Raw genomic sequence first — 13,924 nt, 5'->3', positions numbered from 1 at the left:
TGTGACTGCAGCAACTGTGTTCCCTGCAGCTGCACAGACCCATGTGTCACTGCCACACCTGCTCTATGGCCTCGTGTTGACTGAGTGATATCACACGTTAGCTGTGTGCAAATTACACCAGAGAGAGAGAGAGAGAGAGATGGTGGCGGTGGTGGGGGAAGGGGGGGGGGGGGGCCTGTAATTCAAACAGGCAATTGTGTTTTAAACAAACACGTATGGATAGCGTACGTGTGCACAACCACAAACAGACCTGTGCTCTTTCTGACACTCTCCCTGTTATGAGAATCTTATTTGCTGTGAAAACACGCACACTTTTTTTATTTTCCACCAGGGGAAGGGCCACATGCTGGGGCTGAACAACAGTTGGTTTGTCCAGAGACGAAGGAACAGCTGAGGCCAGCGGGAAAAGCCTCCTCGTAGTTAGCCACAACATCAGCTGCCTACCTCGCACACAGAGTAAACACACACACTATGAGGAAGTGGCAAAGTAAACAAACGCACCGCGACCGAATCATCGCATTGGTATTATCCGGCCAGCTCAGCGCGTTATAACCTGACATGCCTTTATTCTAGTTTATTGCCAGGCTAAGAATCAGCATTCAAGTTGTTTGAGATTAAATAAGGTGAAGCCGGTGTGAGTCAGCGTCGAGTTGATGACTCGCCGAAATGTATTAACGTTGGTCGGTGTTGTTGAGACCTGGTGGAGTCCGGTGACTCACAGGTAATACACGAGTAAGAGTTTTGACAAGGTTTGAGTTTCTACTCTGACTCACGTTAGGGAAATTATCAGCCTGCTTGCTAGGCGAGCTGTTTGTGTGGGTCTGAAGGGCTTTGTAGTCAGATGAAGACGGCCTCTGCAGCTCACGTGTCGTCTTCTTAATCTCGCCGTAATAACGAACAGACTTCATAATGAAGGGAGAAGTGCACTTGATTGCTTTCAGAGCTGTGCGATAAGTGTCTTTCTGGCTGTGCGTGTCATTTGGTCTGCGCTTAGTTAAGTCTCTTCACTCAAGCACCCTCCGTCGTTAATCCTCTGCATTCTTGTGACACTGAAATCAGTCTGCTCCTCTCCAGCTGCCGACCGACAATTCCCAGAATTCTGCAGTGCAGTGAGAGCAAACACCGGGGATACGTACGTTTGACCGAATGGCCTTGGATGGCACGGGTTGTGTTTTTGCTACTGCAGCCACAAAATATTCCCACCAATTAACACGTGATGGATTTTGTTCTTCCTCTCTCTCTTGCTCCCAGGCGATAAAGTACCCGGTCACAGAGTGGAGGATTCGTCTGACCTTAAACCTCAATAGGAAGGAGATCAAGCCACTTCAGGGGTAAGACTTCCTGTAAACCAGAGTGAGTAAACGCTGCTTTGACGGCATTGGCGTAAGCCTCGCAAAACTCCGGCTTCCTTGCAAAATGCCACAGAGATTATTATTTTGACACCAGTTGCTGTTGTAACAAGCTGTCCAGCAGGGAGGTTATATTTAAGCTGGTCTCAAATGCCTCTGACAGGCATGTCTAAGACATCATGTGCTCAACCCAGCTATCATCTGTCATCTCATTGCTTTCAAATCTAAAGTTAAGTTGACAGTGTGGATCCATGTGTTTGTTGTTTTTGAGAAAAAAAGAGGTAACTCCAGAGCTGGTGGAGCGTCGAGAGGAGGCTTCACACCCCCCCCCCGTCAAACCCTCAGTCGGGAGGCCTTGTAAATCAAAGCCAAATGAAAGAGGAGTCAAGCCTCTGAGGATCTTGTCAGGGGAGAGTCTTTTTCGCCGAAGGAGATAATTCCAGACTAAAGTGGAACCATGTGAGGCTGGGCCGCGTCTGTGGTCTGCAGCAACAAGATGCTCCCTCCAGTGAACCTTTTATACTCCAACTGTCACAGATCTGCGTTGAGTTTGCAGCCCCAGCCTCACAAGAGGTTCTAACTTTTATGTGAACAAGAGACGCTGACTTGCTTTTTCTGAAATTAACTGATTGATGACAGAATGAAGCATCGTATTGTCTCTGTGTGACGCTGGTTTTCAAAACCTAGATTCATTCACTGTCAGATTTGTTACCTTGAATTTTATTCTCAGCTCACAGAAGAAGAGAAAAGAATGTGCATCACAATGGCTTGAAAGATAGGACTGGTATAGCCACCATATATATTCATTTCCCTTTGAGTGCAATGCAGGATGACGCTTGCGTGTGTGCATGTGAGCCCCGGCAGAGGTGGGCGGTCCGACCAAGGAGCATCACGCCTGGGGCAGGACTGCAGAGAACACAAGTCTCGAATTCACCACAGCAGATCTGTAAAACTCAAACAATAGGTTTCAATACAGCTTCCATGCTCTCTGTATGTTACAGCCAGGATGTGGGATGGATTTTAAAACAGGGGACCCCAGTGGTGACGGAGCCTGAGGGCCGAGGGAAGGAAGCCCTCTCCCCTGGACTCAAACAGTGTCAGGATGTGTCTCTGTCTTGTGTCAACGTTTGTAGCCGTGTGTTTGCAGATGGCGGCTCTGTGGCTGTAACTGTCGTGTTCTCCAAGGAGAGGTTGTCGAGCAGAGACGCTCACTAACTTTGACACCAGGCTGTCAATATTATTCAGCATGCACATCGCACACGCACAAGGCCACAGCTTACATGTCATTGTTCTGGGATGTGGTTACCATAGCAACTGTTTCTTTCGTGCATGTGGCCTTTCTTAAAACAGCCTGTCCTTGGAACGATCTCCCCCGTGTTGCTCCCTAAAGACACACGAATCGCAGCCACAAGGATCTTTGGGAAATGAAGAGTGTGTGTGTGTGCGTTCATTTGTGTGCATGGGCGCGTGCAGGCATTCCACATTTGGAGGGATGGCAGTGTTGGCACAGCAGGAATGCTGGGGGGGGTGGTGGTGTGGCAGGAAACAGACTGGCACATTTTTGTGTGTGTCTGTCCGATGAGACACACAAACACACACTTGGACATTTGCTTTCACATTCAGCCTCACATGAAGAGTCTCAGCACAAGCCAGTCACTTTAGCTTAGCAAGGGGGGAGATGGGAAGTGTAGCAAACAAACGTGGGGAAGACGTGCCCAGCTGCCTGTGATATGTGACACACGGCTGGCTTGTTGCAGCAGGAATGGGCTTTTTGCGCACAGATCGCACGATTGTGTGTGTTTGTGTTGCCCACTGTGCTTTGTGTTCCCTATCAGGTGGCAGATGCAAACCCGCTGGTCTGCTAGACCAAGCAAAGTTCTTCCTGTTGGCACATAATGATTTCATTTATCCAGAGGAGATGATAACACGGGATGAGACTGTTTGAATGTTTCCATGTAGGCGAATCTACTTAATTCTTAATCTATCTATGACACACTTAGATTTGTTTAAAACAGCAACAATCTAGAAGTATTAAGTGACAAAGATACGAAAGAATCCTTTGGTCCGGTGTCCTAGATTTAACCACACTCCATTCTGTGGAGCTGCACGTTCATGGCGAAGCAGACACAAAATTAGCATCAGCTCTGCAAGTTGAATAATTTTACTTCACAGGATTTCGGCTCTTTTTACTTGAGCAGAGCAGTGGGCCTCTCATCTCTTTCCCTTTACGGAATGTCTTGCCAGTCCTGCTCGGCACTCAGCCTCTGTTGTCTGCTGCTGCTGCAGTGCTGCATCATGTTTTAAAATGTGTGTGCACTCACTGCAGCAGACCACCTGAGCCCCTGTGTTGGTGTACGTATATATATATATATATATATATATATAAATGCGTGTGTGGATGTAACCCGAACTCTTAAGGGCAGGGACAAGACTATTGATTTCACATTTGGACTGCTGCCCTGCAGGGAAGCAGAGAGTCTGACACATCCTACGTCTGTTTGTTCGTAAGAGAGAATGAGCGATTAACAGTGATCAGGAGTCTCACCCACATATATTTTTACCATTTAATGCATTATCGGTAAATTCTAAGGATTCCAGGCAGATGTCAGCAGAAGCCTCGGATGTGGAAACAGCTCTTCACATGTCGGTTATCTCTGTGATCGCTGCAGGTCCATCCGTGGAGATGTGCACGTGTGTTGCCATGGCGATGCCTGTTAGAATACATGCAGGGCGGCTGAAGCTGAGCTCCCTCTGATATGAAGCTTAGTACTGACACCTACCACCCACTAGTGTGACTATGCATTTTCACACTGCCTCTCCTCTGTTTCTCCTGACCTTCTTCCCTCCCTCCCACCCCTCCCCCCCTTGCTCCCTCTCCATCTGTCCACCTCTAACATCCTCCTCATCTTTCTCCTCTCCCTGCTCCCCCCCCCCCCTCCATCTCTTTCTGTGCCCCTCCTTCCTAATTGGCTGTATAAGCCACAGTTGCGGCCGGTGTCACGCTCTGCTACAGCGAGCGCGTGTGTGTTTTTGTGGATCCATATGTGCGTGTGTTTGTGTACGGGTTCCTCCTCTGCTTGCAGGCTGTTGGTCATGCTTGACTAATGACACTAGAGCTGTTGTTTCGGCCATCAGGGCCTCCCCTATATTCAGAGGCTAATAGCCGACCCCCTCCCACCATTATAGTACCTATCCATCATGCCCTCCATCACTCTCCCTGCTTCCTCGCTGGCCTCCTACCAATCTCATCTCCCGTCCCCAATTAGTCCTTCCCTGCTTCCTCCTCTGCTGTTCTGTGGGACATTACGTTCCTCATGACAATATAATAAAATATAGAAGCTACTCCTAGTAATTACAGCAGCCCTCAGTCTGCAGAAGATGGTGTAGTTTGTTATCTTTATCTGTACTGCAAGTCCAGGAGTGCTGACTAATCCCCACACTGCAGAGCCGAAAGTGTAACACTATATTTTGACCTTGTAGCCGCCAATTTCAAACACTATCATTAGATTCCAGCCTGAAAGCTTTTTGTGTAAAGCAACTTCCAGCCTTAAATCCATATAACAGCTGTTAGTCATTGCCATGATGGACCCAATGTGTTTGAGAGCGTATAAAGCTAAAAGCATCGATAAATGTTTCTCAGAGTACAAGAACTCATCAAATCCCATGAGGCAGTTGGATATGTTGACAGCCAGCATGGCACATTAACACGAGCACCGGCTATGTTGTGTGTCCCAAGCATGGAACCGTGACTGTGGTTGTGATCGGGCCAGCATCTGGCCGACCGACAAGCGTGACTTGTGAGTGCAGTTTCAAAAACATGACAACAGCAGAGTGTCAGCACGTTGATATTTGTTGTAAAACTAAAAACCTATAACCTTCTTTAACCTTTTAAAGCTGCATCTATCCTACATGGCTAATTCACAGAGGAAACACAGCACACACACACACAAACACACACAGACACACACACAGAGTATTACGTAATTCTTTGCCTCAGATGTCTGTGGCCAGTGCAGGTCAACCACACCCAGTCAGACTTTGGATAAAGGCAGACGAGCTGCGCCCAACTTCAAAGAATCTTTCCACCAACAGCGTTGCCACAGCTCACAGCCAATTTCCTCGGTCCACTTTTTAACTTTTATACGTCCACATGAGTCAGTGACGCTGGTGTGTGGCTTCCCTCGCTCCTCTCTAGGTGTAGCGCCCATAAGGGAGGAAAGGAAATGAGCAAACGACTAGACTGTGCTGAACACACGAACCTGGAGATGGCCATTATCATAACGCTCACACAATCAGATTGCATCTGTTTTATGTCTCAAAGGTGTTAAACCCAAGCAGGCGTGAAGAGGTGAAGTGTATATTGGCTCCAGTGTGACACAGACTGTCATTATGATATCCTGACACTGTGTCATTTCACTGTGTGTTTTATAGCTGGAGTATTCTGGGCCATTTCGGCAACGATGACAATCAGACACATGTGTGTGTTAGAGGTGATTCATAGTTTATGGGGGGGGGGGGGGGGGGGGGGGGGCTGCCACGAGAAGGAGACAAAGGAAAGAGGAGGTCAGGAAGACATTAAATTGATGTGTTATATATTTAAGAACATATTGGTCGTATATCACTGAAGTTGTGTTGTGCACAAGCGTAATAAAAAAACAGACATTTGTGAAAACATTATATGAAAACAAAAGTTTGATATATTCAGTTCATTAATAGTTTGCAAACTAGTGGCAGTTTAATTTGTCACCAGGAATTGACATGGAAATATTTGCGTTTGTATTATAGACTTCATATAAATAACTATTCTTCCTGTTGTATGTCAGTGTAGAGCTTCAATATCCAGGTCTGAAGAATTTTTAAGGCTTAGTTGATTCGAACTTTAGGCATTTATTTTTTTAGTACAGTGTCATACAACGGCCTTTTCTCTTAAAACACATTATAGAGCTGGGGCGCGCGTCCTAGTAGGCCCACTCTGCGTATTACATCAATTCAAAGTGGCCCATTAAACATGCTTCTCCTCAAATTGACCCCACGCACCATACTCTTGCTTTTTCTCACACATAATTTCCCCAGAGTCTGTCGGTCAGCGGTATTCAGAGTATATGGGGGTGGTCGGGGGGGCACACATAGTAGCCAGGCTGCCCCGGCCATGTTTGCAGCTATTCCTAGCCACGGGGTCGCTAAATGTTTTACGTGTTCCCTCGGTTTGAGCCTTTGTCTGCGTCCGCCCCCGGAGACTCTTGTCACTGAGAGCATTTGTGTGCCACTAAACTCTCAAGAATTCCCACTCGCTATTTGCGGCCAAGCGCCACTGCACTGTATTCATGCCTCATCAGAGTTCACCGAGTTTGTTTAATTGCCATGTTGTTTACTCGCCCTAAGCGCGGTCACTTCCTGTCCCCCTTTTCTCTCAGATATTGTCCCATTAAAGTGTGACGCTGAGATTATTTTTAGAAGAGAGGTGTCAGAAATGTGCAATAAGTTGTTTTCTGCTGAAGATCATTTAAGAGAAAGGGGAAAGAGCTGTGAGGACAGGGTGGTTTTGGATGTTTGGGTGTATTTCACTGTTTTTCCGAGGCGGAAATGATGGCAGCCAAACCACTGATGCCTGGTTTCATTAGTTCTCATTGCACCATTATAAAAATAACACAGGCAAAGGGTAGGTGGAGTGTTTATCCCAAAATAGTCTTATTTAGAAACGTTGATGGAAACATCCAGTCAGTCACCAGCAGCAGGAGTATCTTGCCACAACGGTGTTTACACAGCTACGGTCATGCTCCAATACCCAGCCCTCCTACTTCCTGTGTGATTGAAATGTGAAAGGATTTGTTTGTAACTCAAATGTCGGGAGCGATTCAGGATTTGAATATCAACCTGGAACAGAGCAGGTGGAGCTGACGTTGTCGGTGAAAGGTTGTTTGTCCTTTCTGTGTTTATTAAATGAGCTGGTGTTATATTATTACCTCCATCAAGGACGTTATGTTTTTGCTTTGATTGTTGGTTTCTCAGCAGGATTACGCAAAAACTATTAAGCAGATTTCCAAGAAACTTGGTGGAAGCATGGGAAAAGAAAGAACCCATGAACCATGCAAAGGGACAGATCCATGTTTGGTTTTTTTCTACTATAACAAGTGATTTACAGTACATTCAAACCAGCGAAAACTTCAAGTTCTGCTCCTCCTCCTTTCCAGATGTCGACCAAATGAACAGCAATGCTTTGTCCCATCACGCAAACTGAATTAAGAAGGAGCCGGCCATGGAGACCTAATCTGACCTATGATGTCATGTTGCACTTTCCCCTTCTCTTTGTCACACCCAATTGCTCGTGTGACTTTCTCTCATTTCTGTCTCGAGCAGGAAAGGGGGGGGTTGAAAGTAGTTTCTCTCTTTTCTATAATCTCCTTGTGTTCTCATGGGATTTCTCCGACATGCCGGCCATTACCATCGACCAAGTCACCAGCCTCGGAAGTGGTCAAAATGCAGGGGACGTGTTTTCCCAAAAGGATTAACATTGTGCGATTGCATTCTTTTCCAGCTTGACTGGAAATGTCTCTGTTACTGATCCAGGTTAGTCTGGAGTCTGGGGTTTGACACATGAGGTGTGAGAATAGGCCTCAGGTGGCACCAGTCATTCCAAGTCATGTGATGAGAAGTCATCAAGGTTCCTCCCTCTCATTTATTAACTTGAAGTGTGTACTGTAATCAGTTTGCACTATTTAGGCCTTTAAAGCAGACAAAGAAGTTGCTAGTTTGAATCCTACAGCCTCATTTCTTTCGATAATCAGTGGCATAGCATTTGACTCCTGGTTTGCTGCTTGATATAGAAACTATGAAAAACTATTCAAGACCCTGTCCTACTCTTAACACAGCCCGTTTGATATCTCGTCTTCATTCTGCTCCCTTTCCCAATCCTCTTGACACTCTGATATGAACGACTAAGTCTAAAGATAGACATGTCCTCCTCCTCCTCCTCCTCCTCCACCTCTTCATCTTCTCAGCACCACCGGGTGCTTTCTGAGCTTTCTCTGCGACTCAGAGAGATTTGGATTGAACACTTTTTCCCCTCGCTCCTCATCTCCTGTCGGGGGGGGCACTGCAGCATCAGCAGGAATGCCGCTCGTTTATACAGTACCAAAATAAGGCTGCAGAGCAAGACTCCAGTGACAAGACCTTTTGACCTATGACCTTTCAACCCGTAGACCCCCTGAGAGACCCAGCAGTCAGAGGAGACAGATGAGTGCTGGTCATGGTCAGACAAGAGAAGGGGGACCATGCAGGATGAGGAGGGGGGGAAAAGCCAAGGCGGGTGTTTGGTCAGCAGTGATGCCTGCAAGAGTGCACTCTGTCTCTCTCATGCACACACACACACACACACACACACACACAGATAGCTTCCTCTTATCCCTGTGTCTCTCCCAGGTCATGCTCCATAAGCTTAAAAGCAGGACCTCAGGTGGTAATTCACTTTAAACCTGCAGCAGCATCTGCTACTCAGGTTGTATTATTCCATTAAAATGGCAGCAGCAGATCTACTTCCAAAGTCCTGTTTGTGTGTCATTCTATCTTCAATTTTTTCCTTTACTACCACACCACATAGATGTGTGTGTGTGTGTGTGTGTGTGTGTGTGTGTGTGTGTGTGTGTGTGTGTGTGTGTGTGTGTGTGTGTGTGTGTGTGTGTGTGTGTGTGTGTGTGTGTGTGTGTGTGTGTGTGTGTGTGTGTGTGTGTGTGTGTGTGTGTGTGTGTGTGTGTGTGTGTGTGTGTGTGTGTGATAGATCCGCAGGCTGATTGCTGTTTAAACACAGCTGTTCGAGCTCCTGAGGTGCGTCTCATTTCATGCCTGTGTATTTACAAATTGAAGCACCTCAGAGAATAGCCCAACACAATGTATGCTCATTTTCGAATTTGGCCATTTCCTCTTCCTGTCTGCCTCCAGCCAGCCATGATGTCATTCCTTACTGCAAGGATACACAGCCCCTGTCATGCTGGGAACCCCCCCCCGAAGAGAAATGTCTCTGACCAAAGGGCCGTGTGTGGAGACACATTCGCGTGCAGCCAAGTCCACTGTTACCATGTCATTTGGATGAGGGCAAACTTTGTGGGTCATCTGCAGTGATGTACCGAGGACATGTAAAGGTGAAGCGTTCTGGCTCCTACCTTCAGCTCCCCGGTCTCCTCCTCCTGCCCACAAGTCCCTCTCATCCCCAAAGAGTTGCACCAACAACCCGAAGGACAGATGGTGTTTCCTGCCATTAGGGGAATCAGGAATTCTTCACATCCTGGCCATTTCCTGTTCCGACTCCCACGCGCGTTCACAAGTGAATGGATGGAGCGGCACACATGCGCACACGCTTTGTTTTTGTTTACATACCCAGACTCTATCTTTCTCAACAAGATGTTCCTGATGTGTTTGATATGTATGCCATTGCGGGAAACCCTCCATCATCAGCCCTGTAATGTGCGTGCACATACACACACACACACAAACATGCACACACACACAGCTTAGGCTTATGATGCCACCTGTAAAGACACTGAGGCTGGGGCAGTATATTTATTTGTGCCGTTAGCAGCACATACAGCGATGGAGCATGTGTGCTGTCTGGAATGTGACCAATGCTGCCCTGAAACAAGCGCCCCTCAGCTGCTTGTGTGTGTGTGTGTGAGAGCGAGTGTGTGTTTGTCTTCAGCTGACCGATTTTCTAAAGTGTTCGCTATCATATTCCTGTTTGCTTTAACAAACGCCGGCTGTTTTATTGCCTTTAACCGACTGACTGTTTTATTACCCGCTTTTATCGGCTTCTAACAACAAAGCGTGACTTTCAGATTGCCTCTCAAGTATTCAGTATAACCACAGAGCCTTAGACACACAAACACACACATACACATTTCATGAGATCAAACGAACAGGGGTCGACAAAGGGGTTAATCCTGGTTTGGTACAGTCCCCACTAGTGACTGACACCACACAGTGTGAATAACAGGAGTAGAAAGACACCCCCTGAAAACATCAATGGGATTACCCAGGAATATTCCATCTGACTGGACTGTATTGAGGGGGCACTGGGCTATACCAAAGCAAGGGCTCCCAAAGGGAGACGAGTATGTTGTAGAATTGAGTTTATTAATTATCCATCACTTAAGTTTATACTGTGTTATGATGTGTGTGTGTGTGTGTGTAAGGCTGGAAGGGCGGAGCTAAACATGCTGCCCAGGTGTGTGTCCTACTGTTCTGAGCCACGCTCTCCTTCTGTTTGACTCACATGTCACCAGTTTCTTCCTCCGAGCGCATTGGCATGTCGTGGGTGTTTATTCATTCTCCAGGTTGGGTAATATCAGATTGTCCTCACAGAGCGTGACAGCCCGGCTGACCTAGAAATGTTACGCACAGACAGGGAGGGGCGTTGAATTGTTATACTGTGGAATGGGGCCATGTTTTAGGTCCAATAGTCTTTGTACAGCCCTGTTTTGTCTAATGTAAAGTGTCCTTGTGTAGGATTTAAAAAGAAAATAGTTTGTCAGTTGTATCCAGCCAGATTATCTACACATATGTTATTTGTAAATGTGTCATAGATGAGCCCCTTAATAAGAAATAAAGCTTTTTGTAGCATTGCAAGATGTGAGCTCCTGCAACTACCACACGTTGCAGCTGCAGCACGTCTCCTTCCCGTCCAGCAGAGGGAGCCCTGTCATCACCTTTGCTTGCCGGGCCCTCGTCCCCTCACACTGGCCCACATAGCCACTATTACCACCTGCTCCTGTTGTTCAGAGTGGCTCGACTGGTATCGGCTTCACGCTGAAGTGATTCGCTGCAGGGTTTCAGAGATCACACCTGTGATGCTGGTTGGTGTTCATCTCGTTCTTCCCCCCTTTACCTCCGTCGTCATCCCCCCCTTTCCTGTGGATCCTTAGCTGGAAGGCGAGGTGTAGGGTGTGTCAGCGGTGAACAGAACAGCCACTACAGGGCATTCCAGTGATCAAACTGCACAGGGTGCCCGCCAGGGGTCCATGAGCGGTTGTCATGGTAACAGGCAGTGAGGTTGGCATGAGCTGAGGTTTTTTTTTATTTATTTATTTTTTCCTCTCTTAGATCGTTCTTGCTATGTGGGTGTTATCTGACTGTGTGTGAATGTGTGTGAATTTGCACACGTGTGTAGAATCATCTGACAGTTTGTGTGTGTCTTTTTGTGTGTGTGTGTGCAGATGGAGCAGGTATCAGATGACGAGTTGGACCATGGAGCAGAGGAGGACAGTGATAAGGAGGACCAGGACCTGGACAAGATGTTTGGAGCCTGGCTGGGAGAACTGGACAAGCTCACACAGGTAAACACACAAACACACACATATATATTTATATATAGACTCACACAGACTCACACAGGTAAAAGAGCACATAGAAAGGAAGGGACTGTATCCATAGCAACCTTAACACTGCTAATCCCTCTCCCTACACTGTATCCTAGCAACTCCCCTCCCACCACCGCTTTGTACTGTGTATTTGTGCAGGTGTGTGTGTTTGTGTGTCTGAGAGAGAAGAATGAGTCTAGCAGGCTGACATGGTTGCTTAGATCCTGTGGTTTGACTGTAATGTCAGGATGTGCATGTGTTTCATGGGTGTGTGTGTTTGCTCTTCAGAGCCTGGATGACGGCAAGCCACAGAAAGCCCTCCAGAAGCCTCCTCTCAGACAGGAGACCAACATGGCCAACTTCTCCTACCGCTTCTCAATGTACAACATAAACGGTGAGGCTTCATTCACAGTACTTGATATAACAGCACTGATGAGAACAAGGTCAGAAATATTGATTAATAACACCCTTTCCCCTCTGTCATCTTCCTGCATCCTCCCTATTCCCTCCCTGCAGAGGCGTTGAACCAGGGAGACACAGTGGACCTGGATGCCCTGATGGCCGACCTGTGCTCCATCGAGCAGGAGCTCAATACCGTTTCCAAACCAAACTCCACTTCTCGGGGCCAGAGCAAAGGCCAGCAGAGGACCGGTGTTGGCCGCGCTGCTAGTAGCAAGCACACAGGCACCAGTGGAGGGGGAAGCAGCGGAGGTAGTCTCACAGAATAATCAGCATTTGCCAGAATGTAGTACTTCATCATGAATAAAATAATTACTGCAGCAATCCCTTCACATTAATATGGAATCATTGTAAATAAAGCTGTTTGCCGTGCTTGGGCTCGGATGATGCTTACGCTTGTTTTGCACAGACTGGGAATCGTTTGCTCGTCTCCTGGTGAAAAGTTGTCTTCCAATGGAGACAGTAAAAGACTAATAACAATCACATGGAGGGCAATAATAGAGGAAGGGGAACATTTACACTGTTACACACAGTTTGTCCAAGCAGACGCTTGTTACAATTCAAGCTGCACAACAGTTTAACAGGCTTTTCTTTCAAATGTATGTGATTGTTCATATTGGATGAATATATTGAAATGCTACATCATGCTTCAGCTCAATTCCAGTAGTTGAAAATGTACAATAAATACTGTTCAATAATGAAATAAATAAGTATAAATTCCTCCTCCACCTGAACCATGTTGATATTCCCCAACAGGAAGTACCAGTAGCAGTACCAGGGCATCGCCGGCCAACACAGTACGAGGCGGCAGCGTCAACGCTCGCCCCGCAGCCTCCAACATCTCCCTCGATGACATCACTTCCCAGCTGGAGAAGGCCTCTCTCAGCATGGACGAGGCGGCTCGTCAGACATCCTCCTCTTCCTCCTCCTCTTCTTCCTCATTCTCCTCCACAACGCTCCGGCGGCCCTCATCGGGGTCGTCTGGCGGCGGGCAGCACCGCAGGGCGGGCTCTGTGGGCGCGGTCAGCGAGCAGGAGGCGCCCTCCCAGCGGTCGAGTGTCAATTCAGCATGTGCCTCAGCGTCCAGCATGGACTCCCTGGACATTGACAAAGTGTTGACAGGAGGAGAGGCGGAGGGCCAGAGCAGCTCGAACGCACCGGGACCAAACCAGACCAGCACTGAGGTATGGCCTACACACAAACATCGAAAAACACATGTAAAGGAAACCCAAGAGGTCGACATAGTATTACCAGCTAATAAGAAAGTGTGTGTGTGAGCGCCAGCGTGTCAGACATGCACGTCTCTGTGTGTATTGGTAAGTGGAGTCTGTGTTTCACAAAGTCAACACATTCAGTAAATGAAGTCCAGCTGCTGTCCTGCATGTTTAACCTACCCAGCATGACGTCTGGAAGAAACTGCATGCCTCACAGACGCAATCCACAACACGTCCCCCTGGGTTGTGGATTGGATGATGTTCTCTGTTCACTCACGGGAGCTTCTTGGCTCTTTTAACAAAAGCTAAACTACTTCCTCACGTGTGTTTGAGAGGAGTTTAACCTGGTTCTGTGGTAAAGACTCCAGCAAATACACTGTACATAAACAGATGTGTATGTTTATGTGACTTGTCGGGGATGGGGGACAGCTAGGAAAGGAGGAGAGGAATGTAAAACCCTGACAGTGAGGAAGGATCTACACTTTGATATTCATTTCTAACCCATAACTGATGCTTTTTTTTAAAAACAGATTAACCAATAGCAGTAATCAGTCAA

General features: G+C 47.2%; 1 protein-coding gene across 4 annotated transcripts in view; it reads left to right on the top strand.

The window, feature by feature from the left end:
• Positions 1-13,924, top strand: part of raph1b (Ras association (RalGDS/AF-6) and pleckstrin homology domains 1b) — a 36,982-nt gene that overhangs the window by 9,604 nt on the left and 13,454 nt on the right. For 3 of the 4 annotated variants that reach the window (XM_062380459.1, XM_062380458.1, XM_062380456.1), the window contains exons 2-6: positions 1,252-1,331; positions 11,552-11,671; positions 11,984-12,089; positions 12,212-12,406; positions 12,911-13,338. In XM_062380459.1, the coding sequence (XP_062236443.1) occupies positions 11,552-11,671; positions 11,984-12,089; positions 12,212-12,406; positions 12,911-13,338 (849 nt within the window). In that variant the 5' untranslated portion in view covers positions 1,252-1,331. The remainder of the gene's footprint in view (positions 1-1,251; positions 1,332-11,551; positions 11,672-11,983; positions 12,090-12,211; positions 12,407-12,910; positions 13,339-13,924) is intronic. The other variant, XM_062380457.1, reaches the window with a different exon arrangement.

Source organism: Platichthys flesus, chromosome 22 (genome assembly GCF_949316205.1).
Source record: "Platichthys flesus chromosome 22, fPlaFle2.1, whole genome shotgun sequence".
Lineage (NCBI taxonomy): Eukaryota > Metazoa > Chordata > Actinopteri > Pleuronectiformes > Pleuronectidae > Platichthys > Platichthys flesus.
This window is presented reverse-complemented; position numbering and strand designations above follow the sequence as displayed.